Here is a 24,467-nt window from a genome sequence, read left to right on the forward strand (position 1 = left end):
CGAAAGAGCTAACACAAAAAGCAAGCGAGGGAATGAGTCTGTGGGTTGAGTGCCAGGGCGAACGAGTGCCAGACCTGCCGCAGCGATGCAAATCACTTGAAGCTCTTCTTCAACGGCAACCGAAAGCGAGGATGGAGGCGGAGAGAGAGAGAGAGAGGCGACTTCCGCACATGCAGAGTCTCTCTCGTTGCCCCTCCCCCCTTCTTGAAGGTTGGCCCACCAAAAGGCGGTCTATGCGGTCGTATCTTTTGGGAGCGAGCGAGGGAGAAGAGAGGGGGAGAGTGGGGGAGGGGGAGGAGGCGGTGACACAGACAACGGCGACTTGGCCATCTAGTGTCTTCCCAGGGGTATTGCTGCGACTGCAGGTGTATGCCTCTATGGAGGGTGTTTGTGTGTGCGCAGACTTATGCAGAAGTTAGGTGAGTTTAGGAGCGGGTCTCACAAGCAGCCCATCCCACAGAGTCATCACAGGCGACCGTCACCCCTGCGCCGCTCTCTTCTCTCCTCTCTCTGTAGGCGTGTGGGATTGTGTAATGGTCCGAGCACAGCACCTTCTCTAGTCTTCTCCACACACCCACCCACGCGGACATAGCGCGCCTCTTTCTCTTTCTGTTGCTTCCATCTGATGGGCGCGCACGCGCACTTCTTTGGCACACCAACCACACATCTCTCCCCCTCTGGCTGATGGAGCTTGGCGATAACAGCAGCACCGTCCCGACCATAGCACACGCATACGGACGGGGAGGGGGCAGGGCGGCATTGAATGTGTTGTGCATCCCTCCAGCAGCGTTATGGCCCCCCCCGCCCCCTTGGCACCGCGTCGACCACAGCGGAGCATCCGCCTTGCGCCCACATGTCCTCTTCTCCTGCCTATGCGCCTCACCTGCAGCGCCCGCCCCACGGGATGGGAGGCAGCGGGAGGGTGGCCGATGCACAGTCTTGGCGCGGAGCCAGACGAGCACATCGACACATATGCGTGCACTACAACCTCTGCTCGAGCTCATTCAACATGGTGAACACCTTCCCCAGGCGCTCGTTGGCTGTGCGGAAGGCTTCACCACCACGGCGGTGCACAATGCCGTCGAGGATAGTCTGGTGCCACTGCGTTAGCTTACCGTCCATCTCAGCGACGCGACCCTCGAGTCCGGCAAGCCTCGCTGCGATCCGCTGCCGCCGCTGCGCCTGCACCGCTTCGCGGCGATTCATGTCGCTACTGAGCTCTTCGATGCGCCTAACGAGGTCAAGTGTCGCTGCACTTATCTCCGCCTGTGGAAAACCGCGCAGCCAGAGGCGGTGACACTCTGGCAGGGCGTTGAGCATGTCAAGCACAACAGGCTGAGGATCGCGCAGACGTGATGTTGCGTCGGAACCGGCAGAGGGGTGCAGCTGCAGTTTGCCACAACGGGCGTACAGCGCGGACCGCAGCAGTGTAGCGAGACTTATTGCCAGGATGTTGCGCCGCCTACACGAGCCGTCCATCACGGACACCTCCGGCACCAGTGCGAGTTCAGTGCACCCGACAGCAACGCTCGCGTCGCTTGTGTCGTAGGGCAGGCGCAGCACGATGGGCGGCGGTGGAGCAGCGTCAGTGCTCACCAGCGGCAGTGCTGCTTCTTTGCGTGCCCGTTCTTGCGCATCGGAGCAGGGAGGACGCCAGCACGTCCACCCCTGCCGCCGCCGATCCCAGTGCGGAAACGCTATAACAAACGTCACCTCCCCTGAGGCGCCACTGCGCATGACGCACACGTTCTGTGAGAGGGTCATGCTTGCGCCGTGCGTGATGGGTGGAGCGGATGGAGCGAGAGAGGCCCGCACGCCCAAGGAGTCACTGGTATGCAGCGTGAAGGATATGTTCGGCCGGCCAGCAGCGCGCACGTGAGCGACACGGTGGCGGGCCAGCAGGTCCTGCCCACTCACCCACGCGCCCTTGACTAGCCCGTTGGCGGTGCAGAAAAACACAGCGTGCGTGCCAGCTTCCATGTCGACCAGGCAGCCGGCAACGGCGAGCGCCTCGTCCTCGGCTGCAACGGTGTCGTCTCCAGAGATGAGATGATGCACCTCCACGTTCAGCGAGACCGTGGCCACCTCGGCTTTCCGCAGCGCCTCCTCTTCGCACGTGTGAGCTCGGCCATCATTGGTGGCCTCGGCCGCCGCGACCACTGGAAGGCAGTCGTCCCTGAGGTGCACTGCGTACACGTCGCCGCTGCTGCTTAGAAGAAGAAGAATAGCAGGGATGTTCTCCGTTGGCGGCAGCGCGTACATGCCCACAAGGTCCAGCTGCGAGGTGGGCAATGTCGCGGGCTTGGGGCTGGGCGGGGGCGAGGTAGTGCCTTCCTCACTGACTTTGTCGGTGCCAGAAAGTGGTAGAACCTCGCCATGGCCGGTACCCGCTGGTACGGCGTGACGCGGTGAGTGGGCGATGTGGCTCGCAGTAGCGATCATACCGCTGGTTAGGCTCTTCGCGTGGTTCACTCGGTATGAGGCCGCCTGTGCCTGACTATCCGCGTCGCCGCTGTGGTGGGTTATGGAGCGAACGTCCGTTGCCGCTGTGGTGGTGGCATGCGCCGGTGACGCAGTCGATCGACGTGGGGTACTGATTTCCCCTGCCAGAGGCTTGGGGCGCGTACTCTGCGACCCCTTGTTGTCTGAAGCGGGTGCGTTCTTGGCAAGACGAACTGCCGCTGATGACGTCGACCGGGTCGCAGGAAAGGGGTGCTCATACGCCTCGGCTTCAGCGAGGGCGCGCTCAATGGCTGGTCGCAGTGTGATACGACGGTGCCGCGGCACAGTGACACCCAAGTAAGATTGGTCCGTGTCGTAGATGGTCAGGTTGCCCGAAGTAAATAGCACACACAGCGCGTGGTACTCCACGGTGTGCCAGCACACGCTCTGCACTACCTCGGGCATCTCCAGCTCACAAACCGCCGCCGGCACAACGGAAATGTCCATAATGTAGTGGTAACGGCGGACATTGCTGATGAAGGCGATCTTGCGACCGTCAGGAGAGGCGTGCGCGGAGTGATGGAACAGCGGTGTGGACGCGTCGGCGACAAATTCCGCTTCCCTGTCACTACCGTACTCCGTGGGATACCCCACCCTCGCTGAGGACTCGGCATACCGGTTGAGCTCCGCCCCACTGCATGCCAGGGAGGCGTGTGGGTGGAAGCGCGTTTTGCGGTTCAACGGGAGTGGCGCCAGTTGCTCCCTTGGTGGGAAGGAGCTAGAGAAGAGAAATGCTTTATCCGTCACATCGCGCGTGACAGCAAGGAAGACGTCGTTGCCGATGTGCACGGCACCATTCGAGCGCATGGCCTCTGTGTGACGTTGGTGTGTGCGTGTGCGAGGAGTTGGTGGGGGAGGAGGAGTGGGAGGGGACTCTTAGAGGTTACCTTCTATGCGTTAAGGTCACAGGGAGAGAAAAGAGCGTAGGAGAGGGAAGAGAGAGGTGGGGCGGACTGCTGGTGAGTCGATGGCCTCTCACCCATTGCTGACGCCCGTTTGTACTGCCGCTGCCGCTGCTGCTGGTGTTGCTGCCGCGTGCACATGTGTGTGTGTGGGGGGGGGGAGAGGGAAAGGAGAAGAGAGAGGTTAGAGAGAGAGAGCTACATGAAGAAGTGGAGTGCTCAGAGTATTTGTGTGTTGGCATGCGCCTCTGTGTGCGGGCTGGTGAGCAGGTAACCCAGGCCATACAGGAGAGAAAGAGGGTGGGGAAAAGACTCTGTTATGTCTCTTCCCTGGCCCCCTCAGCCCACACAGCGATAGAAAGAGGGACACTTCTGCTCACTCCCGCAAGTAGCGCAAATGTAGGGAGGCGGGTGATGTGATGGAGCAGGGCTTCATGAGGTACGCACGCACCTCTTGTCGTCAGCGAGGTGCTGCGTCCCTTCGCTCTGACATTGGTGTCGGGATGCTAACCGCCTGATCATTTCTCGCTCTTTTTGTGTCCTTCATGTTTGTACACACCCACACACCTTTTCCCTCTCGTTCATCTCATGCGTATCACTGACCTCCCCATTCATTCAACACACGTTCACACACACACACACACACAGCGGGGCTGAGAAGATTTGGGGAGGAAGCGGAGAACAGAGGGAAGCGCAACGTCAAAACGAGAAGAGGGGTAGTGCTCCCCACAATACGGTGTGAGAAGTACGCACGCGCGAATACACACCCACCCCGAGCAGGAGATGTGCAGAGGGTGCATGGGGGTATCCGAGCGATGCCTGGCGTTGCTGTTTTGCGGATTGCCACGTAAAAGAGGTGTGCGCGATGCAACCACGACGGCAGCGACAAGGCGAAGGGGAAAGCGGCGGTGGTGGTGCGGGGGGGGGGTGCGGGGTAAGGACTGTAGTGGTGAGTCCCTGCACCGACAGGCAGACTCTCACACACATCCACACACACTCGCAGAGCGAAAGAGGGAGAGAAAAAGAGAGACGTGAAGGGGGGAGAGGGGTTGAATACATCAGTGGACATCGAAGCACGTGAAGGATACACACACACACATATATATATACACACTGGAGAAAATCTGGTAGGAAAATAACAGAGACACACCCGCACACTCGTAGGTGCCTGCGCTTGTGCATGCTAGTACATGGTGTCGCCAGAGGGGATATTGTAGACGGAGTGCTTGATGTGCCCATCGCGCGAGGCAGGGCGCACCGGCACGAAGGCTGCTGGGCAGTCGTGGCGCATGTGCATCGGCGGCACCTGGTACGCCATGGATGCTGTGGTCTGGAAGTCGCGGTTTTCAGGCAGGGCGGCGGTCTGGGTGTCGCGGCAGGCGCTGCGCGTCATCGGCACCTCCTTCGGCTGGTACTCCGCTGTGTAGTTCGTAATGCCGTCGAAGGGGAGGCTATTCTGCAGGGTGTCGTCTGCCTTGAAGCTCTTTGGCGGCTTTGGCAGCTTACCCTGCGCCACCAGGTCACGGACCGGTTCCTCCATCGCCCCCTTTGTCGTCGCGTATGTGCCTGGCAGCTTCGGGAGCGGGTTCTCCTTGCGCTTGGCACGGTTGTAATCGGGCATCCAGCCTGGGAAGTCGGCGCGGTTGGTTGTCGTACCCTCAAAGGGTAACGGCGCTGCTGCAGCCTCTCGGGGCTTGTAGGACTCCGCCGGGCGCAGATCCTTGCCCTTCAGCAAGTCCGCTGCCTCCTGGTTTGTCGTTTTGAAGTGGCCGGGCTCTGCCTTGACCGGGAACACCGTCTGGCGGGCCCTGCGCGGTCGCTCCCGCTCGATGTTCTTGCCAACGTACTCATCGCGGTAGGTCGTATCCCCAACGAACGGAATGTGGATGCCGGGGCACTGGTGCTTGCCACACTCGCAGATGCGGCACACACAAGTGCGGCCATCGCCGTAGTCAAGGCTGGCGACAGAATGAAGCTGCGTCATGATGCCGAAGAGGTGCTGTCCTTCTTGTAAGAGGAAAGGATCGCGTGGGGCCCAAGTGGAGGCCGGTGTATGAACCTGAGTACGACGTGGGGGTCACACACGCACACACACACGTGGAGGACGAGGCAGCGAAGGGGGAGAGGGAGAAGACGACAAAGAAAGCGCAGAGCGAGAAGTGTTTGTGTGGCAAAGGAGAAAGGGGATGGGGGAGTTCGTGCGTCAGCGACTGCGCACACACGTGCGTATAATAGGCGCCTATCGGTGTACGCTGTATCGACGAAGGGTAAGAGGGGGAGGGGAATAAAAATGTGGGGTTAGTGGGAGGAGGAGACGAAGTAGCGAGGGACAGACGGACAGAGCGCGTGCGGGTGTGAGGGTCAGCTGTTCTACAGGAGACTGAACTTGTAATGCCGCATGGTGGGATTAGAAAAGAAGAGGGAGAGAGAGGAGTGCGTGAGAGAGGGAATGGATGTGCTGTTGCAATTTAGCGGTTCGCTCGTACCTGCCGGCAACCATACGTATGCGGCTTCTCCTTCATCGATCTGCCCTTCGGCGCTGTACATCGATAGCGACGCGCTGCCTCACTGGTGATGAGGTCAGCACACAGACGCACGGCAGAGATGTATACGCAAAGGCGCTTTCCGCCCCCGCCGGCTCATCGTACGAATGACGCAGGAGGAGGCGGCGGGGGAGGGAGTTGGGAGGTGGAGAAGGCGTTCGGGAGATGGACGCAGCATGACGCATGGACGTTGTAGCTTTGTCCACCACCCGTGATGGGAGATGGCGAAGGGCAAAAACACATTTTGACAAAGAGAATATGCGCATAAACTCAACGTAGAGCTCAAGAGCGAGGTGGTAACACTACATACACACGCACACGCAGACGCGTGCACAGACAGGCGAAGGGTGCACAGTAAGTTGAGGGGAGAGGACCGAAAGAGAGTGAAGGGCGCAGAGGGAGCTGCTGTACATGAGCGAGAAGAGATACAAAGAAAGAAAGATCCGCCGCAGGCGTTCGCGCCCCCGACTGCTGTTACGCTATTGAACTACCGATGTAGGGATCTGGATGGTCACAAGACGCTCGGCTAGCTCAGGTAGAGACATTTTCTCCAACGCTGCCGCCTTGGCAGGCTGCTGCGGCCGCCGCGCTGTCATGGCGCCACCGTAGCGACTAAGGTGCAGTTGAACGCTGACCTTAGTGGAGGAGGTGCTCAGATGCATGTTACCAGTGGCCGCGATGGGCCCGTTCGAGGAGCCATGGCTGAAGATGGACCTTGCATCGTCATCTACGTAGTTCAAGCCTATTCCATGCTGCTGCGCCACGTCCGCCGCACTGCTTCTCACCTCCTCGCGGAATGCTTCAGCAGTGCCGACGTCAGTGCTTGACTGCTGGGCCGCCACCGCGTGCTCTGCGGCAATACCCTGAAGCGTTTGCTGCCGCATAGCTTGCTCGCTAGCGCTTCGCTGAGGTGCGGGGCGTGCGCAGTAGTACGCCGTAGCCTCCTTCGCCATCTGCGCCTCCAGCTCATGGGGACCGTGATGAGTGCTGTAGCTCCCTACCCAAGGAGGCGTTGTGCATTGAAGTACCGGCCGTGATGGGACGATGCGGTCGCGATCCACGCCGGCGCAGTACACGGCATCGTTGCGTCCCAGCGTAGGCAGCTTCCCATCGCGTCCGCCCTGGTGCGGCATAGCACTGCCAATCATTGCTTCCGGGTACTTGCGCGGCTCAGCGAGGCGGCAGAGGTGGGTGTGACGTCTGCGACGTAAGGTGACCTCGACGGTGGTGAAGGGGCGACGAGACGTCTTGTTCGCCAGCTGCCGCTGCGCGCGCTCATCTTTGATGCGGCGCTGCTCGAGCGCCTCGGCTTCTTTGGCATGTGCACGTGCAACCTCGTCACCCTGCGCCCGCTCGTACGCGCGGAATGCTTCCTCGCGCTGCCGTTGCTCTTCTTGCTCTGCTGGTCCGTTGCGTCTCCGCAAGATACTCTGCACACGTGCTGCGTTTTCGCGATCGATTGCTGCAGCGTAGTTGCTGTACTGGTTGGCGGTGTAAAACTCGATCCGCGGACCACCGTACCCCATGGCGATGGCGATGACGTTAGTATGGGCGCGAAAGAGAAGGAGACTTCGAGTATGCGTCTGTGGACGAGCCCCGAGAGAGAAGGGGAAAGAGGGAAGGGCAAAACTGTGTGATGCTTCTGGGCAGGAGGCAAGCGAGGTATGAGACGGGAAAAGTAGAGGAGATGACCTGCACGAGACGAGGTCCATGAGAGGAGGCGAGGGAGTTATCCCCACGGAGGAGAGAGCGGCACTGCATCTGTCGTCTTCTCTCCGTACACGAGGGGCCATGTTGTTTGCCCACGCCCCCACCCCCTTACGAGTTCCCTTAAGACTTTGGCTGCTTTGTTTGTCTGTGTCTCTCTCTGTGGCGCTATGGCGATGCCGCCTTCTCACGTGGAAGGCGGAGAGACCGTGGGCACGGTGTAGAACGAGTCTAACGCCATCTTCAGCGGAGGCGACGCGCGAGGTTGCGCCAACCCAATTACCTCCGTCGCTGTTACACCGTGGAGCCATTTGTTCGTCGCAGCGCAGAAGTAGCCGTAGTCGTCATCGATGAAGAGGCCGTCAAAGCACACCCACGCTCCTGACGCCGCCGCTGTGGCAGTGCGCGCGTCACCGGCGGCGGCGGCGAGGGCCTCTGGCCAGCTATATGGAACAGTGTGCCCTTCTCGCAGCATCGCTGCCCGCTCCTGCACGAGCTGTGCAATATGGAGGGGATCCGCAGAAGAGGAGGAGGACAGCCCTTTCGCCGCACCGGTGCCGCCAAACAAGCGCTTCTCAATCTTCATGTGAATATCCCACCACAGTGGCAGCACCAAGACGTAGTCCACCACTGCCGCCGCTACTGCACCGCCGCCCGCCGTTGCGCTGCGCATGTCGCGGACGAGCTTCTGAAAGAGCAGCTCGCACAAGTCTTCGTCGTACGGTACGTCCAATGTAAGAAGCAAGGGCCTACCCTCTGGGTTGATCACCGCGTCGGCGTAAATGCGCTGCGGGTCGACAGCGACGGCGCTGCCTATGCTGCCGAAGTACTGGTCAGTGTCGTAGAAGGCCGAGCAGAAATGATTCGGCACCTCCTTGGCCCCGGCGTCATCGGTGTCGGAGGCAGCGCCTTTGAACCTGCCGGGCTGCGGCACCTTCATGTACGCGTTGATTGGCGACGCACAGAGGTCCATGACATGATAGCCAGCCGCGTGCAGATGCTGCTTCAGTCGCGTGTCAGCGCAGAGTTGGAGGCTTCCCGTCGCAAGACCGCCCTCGTAGCGGAGAATGACGGTGGCGGCGCGCAGGTGGAAACGATGCTGACGTGCGTCCGCAGAGAGTACGGTTGTGGGGTAGTGCGCCTGCTCGGATGCCTCGGAGAAAAAGTCATAGCACATTCGCAATTTCTCCATTGCCGCCCACGGTAGCGACACAGGCGGGCAGTCGCGGCACTGCTCTCGACGCCAGTGACGCGGCCACTGCACTGACACCTCGGCGATGGGGCCGGCGATGCGCTGCTGCTGAGGGGTGCGCTGCGGGTCAGTGGCTTCAAGGCGGCGGATACGAGGCTTCAGGGCCTGGGTCGGGGTGACGCCTTGCATGCCGGCCTCGATGGCCTCGGCAGCGGCGACGCAGCGCTTGGCGAGGAAGAAGTCCTTCACGAGTTGCACCAGCGCGGCTACGGCAGCCGGGTCGTGTGTGCCGTTGGACTTCAAGGACAAGTCCCGTACCAGCTGCTCATCGTAGGTGCGCAGCTCTTGCCTGCCCTCCATGGGACTGCTACCTGTCGCCGCAGCGCATGGCACGTGTTCGCCACGTGTGTTGACCATGACACGCCGCAGCTGGTCTGCCGAAGGGAAGAAGCGGATCTCGGCCTCTAGGAGGCGCGCCACAGAGGATGTGCATTGACTGCGGCCGTCATGCAGTGCGTCTGGCGCCGGTAGGTGCACGCGTGCTACCTGGGAGAGGATCCACTTGCCCAGCGCCTCCTGGGCGTGGCGCCACAGCTTGCGGGGCTCTCGCCACTGCACAACTCCACTTGCGGCCACGGCCTCCAGTGCCTGTAGAAAATCGCGGCGTATCTTGGTCCACTGCTGAATGATTAGCACTTCGCGGTGAAACGCCAGGGCGGGGTGGTGAGCATCTGCCGTGTCACCGTTGCTGTCGCGCTTCATTACTAGTGGAACAAGGAAAGGGGGGTGGAGTGAAGGGGTAGCCACGCACTAGGCTGCAGTGTGAGGCTTCCACTGGAGGAGAGGGGGTGAGGGAAGTGCACAAGACGAATAAGAGACCAAACTGTGGCACAACTGTGCGCGTACGTGTATGTGTGTGTGTGTATGCGTCACTGTGGGCTTACTACCGCAGGGAGGGGGAGGGAGAGGGAGGTGAAGTACCCCTCTGTGTGTACGTGTGCGACCTCGTCGGTGGTTGTCAAAGGTAAGGAGAATGAGCGAGAAGAGGAGCAGAGGAGGAGAAGGAGGCTCACATGGCGGATGTCATCCCCGGCCGAGGTTTCACATACACGCACACGCAAGGAGGGGGAGGGAGGAAGGGAAAGCCAGGCGCACTTGTGCAGACCCTTCCTTCCCCAAAACCTCGTCGTACTACACTTGCCGGCAGCACCAGCGGCTTGGCGTGTGTGAGCGGTGTTACGTGGCAAAGGCTGTGGGTTGATGCCTTACCGTTGTCTTTCGTCTCTCTTTCTCTCTCTCTCTCTGTGCCTCGGCTGCCCACGTGCGCTCACAACATAAAGGAGCACAGGTGCAGAGACAGCAGGGGGTGCAGGGTACCGCAGTCAACCGCGGGTAGCCTGCGCAGCGGCGTGCAGGACGTCCCAGAGGTTTGTAAAGAGAGAGCCAACGCTGTCGGCGATCACGTTCTGCAGGTACTGCGTCGCCTGGGCGTTGGTCAGGTCAAGCCGCAGCTTCTCCTGCACCTTCAGCAGGTTCACGCGGGGGTCGCCACCCTCCCCGGTTACCTGCGGCATGCCCTCCGTGTGGGCGCAGAGCAGCAGTATGTGAAGTAGTAGCGGGGCGTGCTTGCGCAGTGTGTTGTACGCGCTGCAGCAGTACAGCTTGAACTCGGTGAAGCCAGTGCTCTGTGGTCCTCCAAGCACTTCCACCATCTCACGGTTGATCTTCATGGGTGGCGGAAACGGCTTTGGGTCGTTGCCCAGTACGTAGCCGAAGTCGATGTGCAGCAACCGGCCATCCTGCGTGATGAGGATATTTTCCAAATGCCGGTCGCCGATGCCAAGGACAAAGGTGATGACGCAATAGCCTGCGAAACTGCGCGTGTAGCGGTCCATCGCTTGCCGCAGCAGCTCCGCCGTGCTGTTGTACACGCGCAGGTACTTGAGTACGTCACGCTGAACGCTGAGGAACGTCGTCACACGCGGCACAATTTCGACAAGACCCTCATTCGGGCCGGTGGCAATCACGCGATAGGGTGTCAGGTAGAGCTGCAATCCATCTCGCTGTAGGAGGTCGTCCATAAGGCGTATAAGTTGCACAATGAGTTGGTCTTGCCGGATGTCGTCGTCGTACTTGTACATCATCGCCAGAGGCACTGTCTCGTTTTCCCCGGTCCCAAGAAAGTTGCCTGCCTGCTCCGCCGTCGCAGCTGCTGTGCTGGCACCGTCGCAGCAGCTGCTCATTCCTTGCAGCTCGCCTTTGCGCTGCTGCGACGGTGCGGGCTGCATCGCGAGGGGTGTCAGCACGCAGGGAGACGGCGAAGCACCGCAGGGCAACTCGCTCCCTCGCTCGCCGCTGCATGCAAGGCCTGCTGGCTGCAGGGCCGTGAAAGTGAGCTGCATCGGCAGCTTGGCGCTCTTGAAGATGTACAGCGAGTCGTGAAGGAGGCCCGTGATCGGGATACCGGGGTGCGTGGCGAGCGTTGTGACGCCATAGCAGTCCAGCACGTCAACGGCTGAGGCTTGGCGGTTTCGGTGCTGCTGCTGGGCACCGTTCTGTCGCTGAGGCGACCGGGAAGCACCTCCCTGGGGCTGTAGTGATAGAGATGGAAGGCGCAAAGACCGGAGCTCATCATCGGCAGCGCTGTCCATGTCACTTGTCTCGATGACACTGCCGTCACCGCAACCGTTCGCGTCAGCCTCCTGGTTGCCATCGCCGGTGCTGGTGGAGCCCATCGAGTGCTCTTCCCGCACCCCAGCCGAGGAGTGCGCCATCAGGCTGCTGCTAAAGCTCGCGTTCCCACTTCTCCTGGACGAGCTGCCGTGATGCACAGAGGAGAAGAGGGCACGCAGGCCGCACGCCTGCTTTGCAATAAGCTTGTTGCCCAGCGTCGTCTTCCCCAGGCGATCTAGTGAGCTATGTTGCAGCTGGCGGCTCAGCAGCTGCAGCACCCGGTGCATCGCGTGCTGCTGGCGAATCCGCGTTTCGAAGTGCGGACACTGCTGTGCCAACCGCTCCGCTAAGCGCTTCAGCAGCGGCTCGAAGAGGGCCGCGCCGCCGTGCCTGTCATCGTTTGCCTTCCCCACAGCGCTCACGCCGCGACGCCGCTCCAGCGCCACCTCCACCGAGAGCAGGGTGTAGATGGTGCTGCACAGCTCCCAGCGCCCCACGGCGCGCTCCACCAAGAAGTTGGCCAGCTCCGCCTCCGCTGAGTCATACCGCACCGCCTGCACGAGCTGAAAGGCGAGGTGGCACAGCCGCCCATCGCTCTCTTTGCGCAGCAGGCGCACGGCGTACTGGCGCACCGGCGCCACATGGTCAAAGTAGAAGCTGAGGCACGCCAGTACATCCGCAAAGGCTGGTCTCGCCCACTGATGGATGAGGGCACAGGCGGCGCGCCGCTCGCTGGAGTGGGTGTTGGCCCAGTCGACGCACCGCATGAATGGCAGGAAGTATTTGCCGTCGCGGCATATGAAGTGACGGTACTTCCACAGTAAGCGCGTCTCCTCCAACCGCCCACCGCCGACACCTCCGGCGCCGGCACCTGCCATCATGGCCCCGGTGCCTTTGTCTAGTTGAATTGGCGGACGCCGCAAGAGGCTGGCGAGCTGGTGGCGCTCCTTCGGCCCGGGAGGGGCGCTGCTGTCGGTCAGCAGGTACTGCGTCTTGGACGTGATGGCTGCCTTAGCCTCGCAGAGGTTGTGCTCCTTGAAGAAGGTGTACTGATCAGGAAAGGGACGCTGAGTGACGCCGCAGACGTTGTCTGCAGTGTCGCCGCGCTGTAGCAGGCTCTGCATGTCGTCGGACACGCGCGCCACGGCAGGCTCGAAGAACACGGCGGTGGTGGCCGCTGGAAGGTACAGCGTCAATATCGCTGCCGGGGGGTCGCCAGGGTCTTTAGCTGACTGTGAACTTCCCCTGCGGATGGCGGCGTTGCCGTTCCGTGCATGCACAGCCTCCAGTTGCTGGATGGACAACGTGTCCAGCCATGGAATGGGTGGTATCATGCCGCGGTGAAAGTCATCTAGAAGCCCAGAGGCGTGCGTAGAAGTGCTCCACACCTGCTGGTTGCTTGGCGTCGCGCCGCATGGGCTTAGCGTCAGCTGCCGTTGGCCCACGCACAGTTCTCCTGCCACAGAGTAGACGTGAAAGGCGGCCACTGCGATACGCGTATCCGTATGCCAGAGATGCAGCTCGCAGCGAGCATCGAGTGGCACATCACACAGCTCTAGCGGAAAGATAAGCCACTCATCGGCAAACGTGTAAATCACCTCCATCTCCTCGTGTGTGTCTGTGTTGCCGTCGACAGGGAATGACAACGGCAGCGGGGTTGCAGCAGACGCGTACACGGCCGCTGACTCCACGACAGGGCTCAGTGGCTCATCCATGTAGACGAGTTGGGCAGTTATCTGGACAGGGTAGTGGGGGAGCATGTGCGTCACCTTGCTCACCGAGCCTGTGCGGAGCAGGGAGGGCGACAAGAAGGAACTCATCAACCGCAACGAGCACAAGCGCAGTCGATAGAGGTACTCGGCCGCTGCGTAGTCCTGTGCGGTGCGAAACGGTGCGTCGTAGCGTACCCACTGCAGATCATCGCCTATGCGAGGCTGCCGCAGGACACTCGCAATCAACGCCACACTTGTCGATGTCATGGGGGACGCGTGTAGAGGTGGTAAGCAAGAGAGGTAAGTGGACCCAGCGCTGCTACGACAAAGCGATGAAAGAAAGCTGAGCGAGGCAAGGGTAGGAGCCGCGCAAGATGGGAAAAGGGAGATAAGTGAACTTTGTGCACCAATAAGCGAAAAGAGAGAAGAAATGGCGTATCGTGAGGGATGTCAGACAGCGCGCGTGCGTAGAAGAAGCGTTGCTGCGGGGACTTGCGTAGCCATGGTGGTGCGCGTCGAGGCAGCGAGGACGTAGTCGTCCGTTACGGAGAGTGCGCACTCTCACGGAACACTAATCGTTTTTCAAACGACCTGTGAGAGCTTAGCTGCGTGTAGCCAGGGATGGGAGGGAGGGGTGGCGCTTGAAGACGAGGAAAGATACCGGCGGAAGAGGAGAGAGGGATGAGGAGTTGGAAGGGTGCGGGGAAGAACGTCTGAAATATACCGCGAGCGGAATAAACGGAGCTGCAGACGAAGAGGACGGTTGGCGGCCTAAACAGCGGCGCCAACATGAGGCGGCCGCAGCCTACCCCATCGCTGGGCCGTCCCATGTACACCAAAGGCACCGCCAGGGTCATCAGAGGCAGTGATGTCTGCGCACGCCATTGCTGCTTCTTACGGAGACAACCGTTATTTATTAGGTGGGGGGAGAGAGAGAGGGAGGGGGGGGGGGGCGGCCTGGGCGTCGCCTATGCGCGTGTGAGTTTTTACACAGCAAAGCAAAAGGTCGGAGAAAGGCGAGGGGGCGATGGTGAACGGAGGATGCACGCGGTGCGCATAAAGCCGCGTGCATCCGCGCAAGAACAGACATCCGCAGCAGAGGCAACCACCAAATGTTATGGGCACCACCGGTAGTCGGGCTTCAAAGATGTCATACACAGCAGCGCATGAGCCCCTCTTCTAGTCGACTCAGTAGCCGGTCTCCTGCACGAGCGACTTGTACGTGGCGGCCACCGCACCCCGGTGGTCCCGCGCCGGCTGCATGGAGCCTCGCTGCGCGTCTTCGCTCGCCGACTCCCCGACGTTGGCTGCTCGAGCGACAGGCGGATCAATCTCCAGCATGCTGTACAGCTTGTTGCGCGCAGCCCGCGTGCGTGTGGCGTCGTTGCTGTCCCACTGCACGAGCATGAGATGTTCCATTGCGCGCCTGCATCCCTCCAGTGGGAGGCCCGCTGGGGCGAACGCCCCGGAAGTCAACACAAGCAGTGATGCATAAAGGTCTGTGGCCACCTTGGCCCGCACCTTGGGGTAACGGCTGGCAATCATTGTCAGCGCAAGCGTCCACGCACTGCGCCGCACCTCGACGTCAGGGCTGCGGCACACGTTCGTCAGCAGAGGCACCATTGCCAGAAGCACCATGATGTTCAGCGCAAAGTGCTTCAGCTCCTTTCGCAGCATCTCCAGCACTGCGCGGTGCTGCTCGACAGCAAAGACCCCCTCGTTGATGAGCAGGTCAAGCACACGGCTGGCCGGCTTCAGCATGCGCTCCTCGTGCTCGTGGGCTACAAGGACGGTCATGAGACACGCAGAGAGGCGCTGCGGCAAGGCGCCTGAGACGTCAGCCGTAGTCGTATGGTCACCATGGAAAGCGCTGAGCAGCGCCGCTGCAGCTGTCCTGCGCACGTGCTCGGAGAGGTCACCCGCAGAGACGACGAGACCCTCCATCGCGGCGTGGGCGAGGCTTACAGGGCAGTGCGTCAGCACGAACGGACCAATGCAGCTGATGACCTGCTGTGTATTATGCCAGGCGAGGAGCTCGCTTCCGTCTCCATCAGCGCCGCTCTCTTCGCCGCCACGGCGGGTCACCAAGTGCCGAAGGTGCGCACGGAGCAGCGATACCTCTGCCTTAATACTGAGTTCATAGTCGCTCAGACCCTCATCTTTGCCATTCCCCTCGGCCCAAAACGCATTGTCGTACGGCTTGTCCAGCAACAAGCGCGCCAGTACACCTCCTGCCACGGCCCGTACTCGGTCGAGCTTCTCCAAGACGCATCGCACCACGCCTTGCAGCACACGTAGCTCCGTAGCCGCCGTGCAGAGTCGGACTGCCGCAGCAGCCGTGAGGCCGTACGTCAGCAAAGAGGGAAGTCCTTCAAGCACTGCCAGCCGCACAAACGAACCGACGTCACCGCGCTTGTCCGTCGCGTAGTCCTGCAGCGCTTGCAGCACCGTGCCCTCCATCACGGCGGTGTACCATGACGGCGTCACGGTTGGCGCGGCGGGGTCTATGCGGACAACCACCCGCGCGAGGGCGCGAGCCGCGTTGCGGCGCACATGAGCGTCCGCCAGCTCCGGGTTCTTTAGGTCCTCAGGACTCAACAACGAGGCACGCTGCAGCACTGGGAGAAACGTTTCGAATGCCAGAGGAACTGACACGCCGCTGGTAGCGCCCTCCGCACTCGTCGCAGCCCCTGGCGTCCACGGTGCATTCAGCAGCGTCGCAGGCAACCCGCCGACAGCGGCGAGGAAGCCACGCCGACGTAGGACACGCTGCTCGAACACGCAGCCCTCGTACAGCTCCGTCAACACCTTGCCGTGAAAGGATGGGAGAAACGTCACGAAGTACGCCTGCGCCACCGCGCAGAAGGTGTCTGCCGCGGTATGTTGTACCCACTCTAAAATATTGTCCCATGTGTCCTTGAGAAAGGAAAAGATAACGGCGAGGGTGAGCACCTTTTCTACCCGACCACCCACTCGGCTCACCTCCATCGTCCTCGGCAGCGCGAGGAACTGACCAGCAATGGCTTGGAGCATGGCGCAGCACGCTTGTCGGATGTACGCGCCACCGCGTGCGCTAAAGCCGCGAGCTGCCTCGAGAGTTGTCAGTATACCAGTGAACTGCAGTATGTGAGCCTCGTTCCACATGGACGGCGGGAGGTTTTGAATGAGTTCGGCGATAGCAAGGATGGCACCATGGCGTGTCGCCACCGTCGTGTCCTCAACTCGTCTCAGTAGTTCCGGCAGCACTTCCTCGAGAATCGAAGCGGCAGGCTCATGGGTCGCAACGAGTCCCAGCGCGGTAGCGGCCATCTGGCGCACATAGCGGTCCCAGTGTAGCAGCTTCGTACCGACGAGCTCCCGCAGCATCCCATCCCGGTACGTGTCATACTGCGCGATCACCGGCGCCACTACCGTGTACGCGTGCCGCAGCGAGGCGAGTGAAAAGAAGTCTACCGTGGTCACCAGCTCAATGCCGTGCTCGAAGTTGCCGAGGCGACCGACACACTCTTGAAAGGCCGCAGCCGCCGCGCGGCGCACGTTCACCTCGCGATCGAAAAGCGCCGTCACCACGAGCGCAACGCTCAGCTGGCGCACGTGGATGATGAGGTCCTCAGCGTCGTATGCGCGCGCCACGCACCAGCATGTGTAGCACGCGGCATCCCGCACGTGTGCCCCTACGCTGTAGGTGCCCCTGCTGAGATCGTACCCCAGGCCTTGGGCAACCAACGGCACCACCTTTGCCAGCAGCGCTGTATCCACGAGGCTGCGGCGGCACAGCTCCGCGATTGTGAGGAGGCCACCGTGCCAGTGGACATCGCTGTGTGCATTTCTGAAGACCTCGAGCACCGCTTCCATAACCTCCTTGGCAAACGCAACGGGCAGCCGTTCGCAGACACGGCCGATGCCCTTGGCTGCGCTCCAGCGCACCACTGTGTCTTTATGCCCAACGGCCTGGAGAAGAAGCCCAATCCCAGTCTCAAGGTTCTCCTCGCACCCATCCAGCCCGTAGTAGTTGTCGCTGCTGACGTCGTCCCTGTCCACTGCCTCCTCCTGTTGCGTTTTCAGCTCCGCCGCACCATCGGCAGTTGCAACGCCGAGGTTGGCAGTGAGGGAGGCGATGTGCCGGCTGTAGCGCCACTCGGCCCGGCGGCGCTTCAACATGCACAGCACCAGCCGCTGACCCACCTTCACCGCCGTCTTGCAGAGGAGGCTATCGTTAAGATGTTGCTCATAGACGGTCGCCACACACGTCAGCAAGCGCGGTGCAAAGCCGACGAGCTCCTCCCGTTTCCCCAGCTTCACAGTCTTCGCAATGGTAAGCAGCACGCCAGGCAGTAGGAAGGGCTGCGACAGAAGTGAGGTGAAGGTGCTCTGCGTGCCTTCGGCAAGAAAGGCCCACGGTACCCCTTGCGGCACCACCACCGCTGCCCGGTCAGCACCCACCGACGCGAAGTGTGAAGTGGACTCCAGAATGAAGGTTGCAAAGCTGAAGAAGAGTCCCCGGTGCCGTGCACTGTCGGGTCGTGTGAGCAGGCGAGCGACGAGGAGGGCAGCCGCCTCGCGGCACTTGGATGCGTCCGCGAGGAAGCGGCTTGCTGTGACAAGGGTAGCGTCTGACAGCGATAGCCGTTCCGTCGCCGTCGAGACGCCGCCTTCCTCGGCGTGATTCGTGTCGATAAGAGCTAAAGAGAAGGGGACAAGGACGAGGTTCGAAAGCCACAGCAGTAGGCAGTAGCGCACCTCCCACTCTCGCTGCCGCGCCGCGTCGGCCACCCACAGCTGAAGCGTGTAGAAGACGTCTTCGTAATGCCCCACGTCGATGGGGAAATGGCTCGTGCAGCACTTCTCGCCAGCAGTCTTAATGACGCTGCAGAGGGCCTTGCACACCACATGCAGTGGTGTCTTGGGGGCGTCCGCATCGAACATGGTCAAGTCCTGGCCCAGTGCACTCGCCACCACCAGCGTCTGCGTCGTCATCGCAGAGGGTGGTGTTGCTGATGCTGCCCCAGCAGCAGCGAACGACGGCAAGGTTTGGCCAGCCCCCACAGTCGTTGTGGGCGACCCTCCTACTCCCGACCTTGCCTCACGTGCCCACACCTCCGTGGCATTGGGCAGGTAGCGGAGAAGCAGGTCCACGAGAGGCTTCATCAGCCCCTCCAGGTAGGGGTGCAAGAGGTGCGGGCTGTCTTGGTAGCGGCCGATGATCTTCGCGAAGCGCTCCTCCAACATGGCCGCCACCCCGTTCGGTTCCTGGCCGATGGAGGGCAATAGCCGGTCATTTGCTAGCGGCAGCAGCTCTGCGGCGTGGGCGAGCAGCGCGGCACACTCTGCCTCCTCCTCGAAGAACGACAGTCCGCACCCCTCTTCGTCCTCGTTGTGGTCTAGCGTGTTGGCACCAGCAGCAGCGGCCACCTCCTCTTCAGCGTCCGGCACATTGTCTGCGTTGGCCGTCATGGCGACTGGCGCAGGGTCACTTGCATCGGCCCACATGTCCATTGGTTCCCCCACGTGAGGTGATGACATCGGCAGCGGGAGTGAGAAACGCAGGCAAAAGAAGTGTGTGAAGCAGCCGAAGGGGGCGGGGGCAGAGGGGCGGAGGGTCGAAGAGTCGCACCCACTACTCTGACGTGCAGTCGCAAGTGTGAATGATCTACAGCTGATAACTCTCTGAATTATTTCACTAACAATGCTCCTTCTCTGGTCGGGGAAGGTGTGAATGTGCGCAGGTTGATGTGTCCGCTTGCTTGTGGGCGTGATGGACATCGCGGTGAGAGACCGACAGCGTGACATACGAGTAAGAGGCGGCAAAGGTGGCGAGCGAGATGGGGGTAAAAAGCAAAGGGGACTGACAAACATCACGGCACCCAGACACAGAGCTCAGCCTCGTGACGTAATGCGCCACCTTGCAAGGCTTCTCGTGCGATCGCTGCCTATCCTAGGCAAAGTGGCTACGCACTTACGCAGCACTCATTCACAACAATCAGTGCACCGCGCCGTCGATCCCCAAGACGAGTGGGGGAGTATCAACCGCCTGCGTGTTTCGATGCTCTTGTTGATCTTCCGGGTAAGTAGGCTCTGGTGACGGGGGCGCATCTCTGCGCACGGTATCCCAGGGCCCAATAGCCCACACTCAATCTGAGGAAGCCAGACAGCCCCCATAGCCCTGCCAATGCTGGAAGGTCAGTGCGACTCATCTCCACTGATGTCGGCGGTCAGGCCCTCGACGACGCGGCATCGGGGCGACCTGCAACCGGGAGCACGCTTGCCTCACCCCCATAAGAGGGGCAGAGTGTCAGCGGGACTCGGGTGCATCTCGCCAGGCCCTGGCTGCCTACGGCTGCCTCGCACCGCACGCGGTGGGTCTATGACAGGGCTTGGCGCTGCGGGGTGGAGGTGGGGTGGAGTTCATGGCTGTATCGCAAAGGATGGACACACTGAGGGAGGAAAAAAGGGGAGTGAGTGAAAGTGCGTGCCCAGGCCCCGTGTAGTACCGCGCGCACACGCACCAGGCAGTTGCGATAACGAAGGGGAGCGCGCGGGCGACAACGAAATATGAAGGAAGCGGAGGCGAATGGCGGAGGGTGAGGGTGGTGGTGGTGGGGAGGTGCAGGCATGTACGCATGCACAGATAGACCAACGTGCATGTGCACGCACTACTTGGCTGCCATACGCGTTGCTCCGTCAAGGCGAACGCACTCTCCGTTCATGTATCGGTTCGAGAAGAGGAAAAAGACCAGGTGGGCAAACTCCTCGGGCCTGCCGAGACGGGAGGGATACGGGACAGTTGCCCCCAGCGCCGCCCCTAAGTCGTGGGGTAACAGTGGTGTCTCCATGATGCCGGGGCAGATGGTGTTGACACGGATGCGCTGCCCAGCAAGCTCGCGAGCTAACGGCAGCGTCATACTCACGATGCCGCCCTTGCTGGCCGCGTAGGCGGCCTGACCAATCTGACCCTCGTAGGCTGCCACGCTTGCAGTGTTCACAATAACGCCGCGGTCCTCGTCCGCGCCGATCTGCGCAGTGTTCTTCTGCATTGCTTCCGCGGCCAGTCGGCACACGTTGAACGTACCGATAAGGTTCACATGCACGGCCTTGCTGAAGAGGTCGAGGGAGTGCGCGCCCTTCTTGCCTACCACCTTCGCCGCTGGGCAAATGCCGGCGCAGTTGACGGCACCAAAAAGTGGCTTTCGGGCGAATTCCTCCGCTGCTGTGATGGCTGCCTGTACCTCTGTCTCGCTACACACATCGGTGGCAACGAACTTGCCGTTGATCTCCTTCGCCACCTGTTCGCCCTGCTCCGCGTTACGGTCCACCAGCGTCACCTTGGCACCGTTCTGCGCAAGAAAGCGCGCAGTGGCGGCCCCGAGCCCGGAGGCGGCCCCCGTCACCAGGATGGGACAGCCGGCAATCGACTGGATGCATTTGGCCTGCATGACTCTCTGGACAGCAGTAGCAGAAGAGGTGGAGAACGACTTGAGAATACACCAGGGATGAATTCACCACTGCAGAAGACTGATGTTGATGCGAAGGAACGTGAGGGGAAAGAGAGAGTCAACACGGAAGAAGAGCGGAGAGCAGAGAAGGGCCACGCTCAACCGTGCACTTCCTTAGTAGTGCTGCGGCACAATACAGCCAGTAGCCGTGCCGCTGTTTCTGCGCTCTCTCTCTCTATCGATCAAGGGGGATGGGAGTGTGAAAGGAGGCTCTGTGAGAGAGGGAAAACGGCACGCCAAACGAAAGATGAGTACTGAGACAACAACGGCAGCAGAAGAAACCGAGCCACATGCCGTGGTGAAGAGCTGCGGGCCTGATTGGTCGTAGAGGAAAGGCTGAAGGAGAGAGCGAGAAACGAAGAGAATTGGAGGGGGAGGGGAAATCGTGATGATGATGATCTCTTTTCCACGATGGTGGACAGGTGCGCCTCCCTACGGACCTACATGAAGATGTGCGTGTGTGTGCGTGAGGTGAGGTGAGGTTGTCGTCTGCGCTGCGCTACGCCGCGACGGGGCAGCGAAAAAAAGATGAGGCGTGTCGCCGTCGTCGCTGTGGGTAGCAAAGAAGTTTGTGGTGCCTTCACCATTTCCACCACCTCTCCATGGGTGGGCGCCTTCAGTGAATGCGGTGGCCCCACTTCCCCGAGGGGTTAAGCATCCGTTAACACACGAGAGTGGCATGAGCTCGTGGGCCCCTCGACACGTTTACCGTTACCGCCGAAGATGCACAGAGGCGCACGTGTTCGACTGCCTTATTCACCATCGGCATGTCTGACCTGTCGTTGTTCTCCTGAGATGCACCAAGCCTTTCATCCCCCCCTTGTCCTTTGCCTGACTCTATTTTCACCCATAGGGCCTTTACACCATAAAAACACAAGAGAGGGGGAGCGGCTGAGGGAAACGCTGCTTCCTCACCTACACTAGCAGACCAGTGCACACACACACACACACACACCACAACGCACAATAGCGACACCCTTACAGGCGTTGCTTTGGCAACTCGCTCTTGGTGTTGAGCGTGAAGCCGTGGATGGCGCTAATTTCCTCCTTCAACACGCCGTTGACGAGGCGATGCTGATCAATGAGGGACTTACCCTGGAAAGCTGGCGACACGATGTCAATGTTGAAGAAGCTGCCGCAGCCGGCGCTGGCATCGACAACACTAATGGACTGAATGGGCTTCAGGGCCTCGCTGGACTCCAGCTTTGCCTGGATGTCGGCTGCCGTGTAGGCGACAAGGAGGCGCGGCGCAACTCGAAACATGGCCGCCTTCGGTCAGATGAAGAGAGGCCAGTGACAGAGAATCGAAGGGCGGAATAGACGAACACGCCGTTGTTGTGGAAAAGAGGATTCCAGCTGAGGTGGCAGTGGTGGTGGTGATGTGGGGAAGCAATGGCGGGAGGAGTTGGGCGAAGAAGTAGACGGCGTAAAGATGAGACAGGTGGGGGAGGGGGGAGAGACGAAACGATCTCAGGAGCCACTGCTGCTGATGTCCAAATGACTTCACCTCCGCCATGTGTTCACTTCCCTGAGTACGCCGCACTGTTGCCCTTTTCTGCAGTCGGGGGTTGTGAGGTGACGATGAGGGAAGAGGGGGGGGCAAAGGGCAGTGCTGCATCAGGAGCCCGTGAGGTCTGCCTCGGCCTTAGTCCATGCGAAAGACGCGCTCCCCACAGGGGAGGGGGGAAGACGCAGCGTTGCTTGGCGCGGAGGTGATGTCAATCACATACGCCACAGACGACTCTCTTGGCTGGGTCCGCACTGCAGTTGCCATCACGTCAAATGATGACGCGTGAGGAGCAGTAGAGAGCAAGAAAGAAACGAGGGAAGCAACAGCACCAGCTAGGGTCGCCATAGTGGCAGCACACACGCCTCGCAATAAGCGATCGAGAATGCGCAGTAAAGTCGCCCATCCACTACGACAGCTCAGAGACGGCGACGCTTCTGCGCCTCCCTCCACGTGCTGGTGTCGATTGCCGATGCAGCCAATCGCGCTGCATCCAAACGTGCTCGGCAGCACCAGCCCCTTCATGACAACGACAGAGCCACCAGAGGTTTGCCCGCCGCACCCCCGTGCTGAATGCCAAATCCATCGCGCGCTCTTGTCGATAGCAACGCTTCGTCATCTCTTATAGCATCTCCATCTCGATAAAGCCATCCTCGCAGGCATCAACACTACCACCAGCACTAGCACCCCCGAGAGGCGCACTTTCTGTCATCACCTCCTGAAAGGCGAACTCCAGTCAACCAAGATTGAGCGGCTTCACCCTCAGCTTGCCCGAAAGCTTCGTGATGCGGCCTATGCACAGACGACTGTGCATAGGCCCACGAAGTTGGTCGTGCTGAATGTGTAGCTCGTCCAGCCCCGGGGTGCGTTGCGCAGCACTGCGGTCACCGCCACGTAGTCAACTGCGAAGAAGGGCCGCGTTGCATTTCCTCGAGGTGTACACGATGCGGGTGACGTAGCCACGCAGAGTCGTGCGGAGGGCCTGCAGCACATGTGCCACAACAAGTTCATTGACGTGCATCAGTGCGGCCTCATGTGTGGGGCGAAGCGGCACCGGCCAGTTGACTCCTCGATCTCGCCGAGGGGTGAGCTACTGGATATAGCTGTACCGGTACTCGAGCACGCCAGGGCGCCACAGACTGCCGCCGCCGCAACCGCGGTGCTGGTAAGCCTTATGGTCTCATCGCAGACGCCGCTGCGTCCCCTTGTGGACGTCGGCGTTGGTCAGCGCGCCATACACCATCGGCGTATAGGCGACAGTGCTCGAGATGCTACGTATCGGAAGAGATGACAGGCGATGACAGGTGCAGAAGAGCTTCAATATGCCGTGGCACTGTTTTTTGCCTACAGCGCTGTTTTCGTCGTCCGGATGACGAGGGGGGGGGCGCACCTCTGCGCGTGGCATCCCACTGCCCAGTAGCCCCCACTCAATCTGAGGAAGCCAGACAGCCCCCATAGCCCTGCCAATGCTGGAAGGTCAGTGCGACTCATCTCCACTGATGTCGGCGGTCAGGCCCTCGACGACGTGGCATCGGGGCGACCTGCAACCGGGAGCACGCTTGCCCCACCCCCATAGGAGGGGCAGAGTGTCAGCGGGGCTCGGGTGCATCTCGCCAGGCCCTGGCTGCCTACTGCTGTGGGGTGCCCCCCCCTGAGCCACCCCGAGGGACGCACCACCGTCAGAGTCTAGTATGCAAAATAACAGGTGAAGGGATAGAATGAGGAGGAAAGATGGACACGCACACTTATATCTTCAGCAACAGGGCGAGAAGGGGGAGGGGGTGTAAGCGGCGCACGCAGACCGGCAGTAACCCTGCGCCGCCGGTGGGGTGGGATTACCATCACCACATCGTTTAGGCAACACCTCCAAGTACGGTGCTGCCTCTACGCCATTCCTCCCTTCTACCACCACGGACAGACACACTGGCCCACAACGGAGGGGGGGTGGGGGTGAGGGAGGCCACACAAGCACACGCGGATGGCTGGGCGAGTCTTCTTTTTTCGCATTCGAGTCAAATGAGTAAAATTAAGCGAAACCATAAAAGTCAGAGACAAATGAAAGCGGATGTCCCCAGGCGAGCGTGTGAGAGTGCGGGCGGGGTGGGGAAGCGAGGGAGAAACGACGCGGGAGACTTCAGCCTGCTTCACCCTCATCCGCCTTCTACTGCTTATCTTCCATCGTGCCGGAGGCATCTCCGTCATAACGAACTCGCACGCCGCAGCGGTGCGCTGCGTT

At 60.9% G+C, this 24,467-nt stretch overlaps 8 protein-coding genes across 8 annotated transcripts, besides 2 other annotated features; all 8 read right to left on the reverse strand.

The window, feature by feature from the left end:
• Positions 1-981: 981 nt before the first annotated feature.
• On the reverse strand, positions 982-3,309 carry LPMP_241950 (hypothetical protein; the record flags this gene model as incomplete). The annotated part of the gene is made up of 1 exon (XM_010701232.1): positions 982-3,309. The coding sequence occupies one exon, from the start codon at positions 3,307-3,309 to the stop codon at positions 982-984; it is 2,328 nt and encodes a 775-aa protein (XP_010699534.1).
• A 1,278-nt stretch (positions 3,310-4,587) lies between these two features.
• On the reverse strand, positions 4,588-5,388 carry LPMP_241960 (STOP axonemal protein, putative; the record flags this gene model as incomplete). Its single annotated transcript, XM_010701233.1, has 1 exon — positions 4,588-5,388. The coding sequence occupies one exon, from the start codon at positions 5,386-5,388 to the stop codon at positions 4,588-4,590; it is 801 nt and encodes a 266-aa protein (XP_010699535.1).
• Positions 5,389-6,426: 1,038 nt separating this feature from the next.
• Positions 6,427-7,473, reverse strand: LPMP_241970 (hypothetical protein; the record flags this gene model as incomplete). The annotated part of the gene is made up of 1 exon (XM_010701234.1): positions 6,427-7,473. One exon carries the CDS (start codon positions 7,471-7,473, stop codon positions 6,427-6,429), a length of 1,047 nt encoding a protein of 348 aa, XP_010699536.1.
• A 368-nt stretch (positions 7,474-7,841) lies between these two features.
• On the reverse strand, positions 7,842-9,608 carry LPMP_241980 (hypothetical protein; the record flags this gene model as incomplete). The annotated part of the gene is made up of 1 exon (XM_010701235.1): positions 7,842-9,608. One exon carries the CDS (start codon positions 9,606-9,608, stop codon positions 7,842-7,844), a length of 1,767 nt encoding a protein of 588 aa, XP_010699537.1.
• Positions 9,609-10,228: 620 nt separating this feature from the next.
• Positions 10,229-13,498, reverse strand: LPMP_241990 (phosphatidylinositol 3-kinase, putative; the record flags this gene model as incomplete). The annotated part of the gene is made up of 1 exon (XM_010701236.1): positions 10,229-13,498. One exon carries the CDS (start codon positions 13,496-13,498, stop codon positions 10,229-10,231), a length of 3,270 nt encoding a protein of 1,089 aa, XP_010699538.1.
• Positions 13,499-14,419: 921 nt separating this feature from the next.
• Positions 14,420-18,754, reverse strand: LPMP_242000 (tubulin folding cofactor D, putative; the record flags this gene model as incomplete). Its single annotated transcript, XM_010701237.1, has 1 exon — positions 14,420-18,754. The coding sequence occupies one exon, from the start codon at positions 18,752-18,754 to the stop codon at positions 14,420-14,422; it is 4,335 nt and encodes a 1,444-aa protein (XP_010699539.1).
• Positions 18,755-19,303: 549 nt separating this feature from the next.
• Positions 19,304-19,668: a repeat region.
• A 216-nt stretch (positions 19,669-19,884) lies between these two features.
• Positions 19,885-20,664, reverse strand: LPMP_242010 (3-oxoacyl-(acyl-carrier protein) reductase, putative; the record flags this gene model as incomplete). Its single annotated transcript, XM_010701238.1, has 1 exon — positions 19,885-20,664. One exon carries the CDS (start codon positions 20,662-20,664, stop codon positions 19,885-19,887), a length of 780 nt encoding a protein of 259 aa, XP_010699540.1.
• A 1,038-nt stretch (positions 20,665-21,702) lies between these two features.
• LPMP_242020 (hypothetical protein) lies at positions 21,703-21,987 on the reverse strand (the record flags this gene model as incomplete). The annotated part of the gene is made up of 1 exon (XM_010701239.1): positions 21,703-21,987. One exon carries the CDS (start codon positions 21,985-21,987, stop codon positions 21,703-21,705), a length of 285 nt encoding a protein of 94 aa, XP_010699541.1.
• Positions 21,988-23,596: 1,609 nt separating this feature from the next.
• Positions 23,597-23,907: a repeat region.
• The last annotated feature ends 560 nt before the right edge of the window (positions 23,908-24,467 follow it).

Source organism: Leishmania panamensis (assembly GCF_000755165.1).
Source record: "Leishmania panamensis strain MHOM/PA/94/PSC-1 chromosome 24 sequence".
Taxonomy (NCBI): Eukaryota; Euglenozoa; class Kinetoplastea; order Trypanosomatida; family Trypanosomatidae; genus Leishmania; species Leishmania panamensis.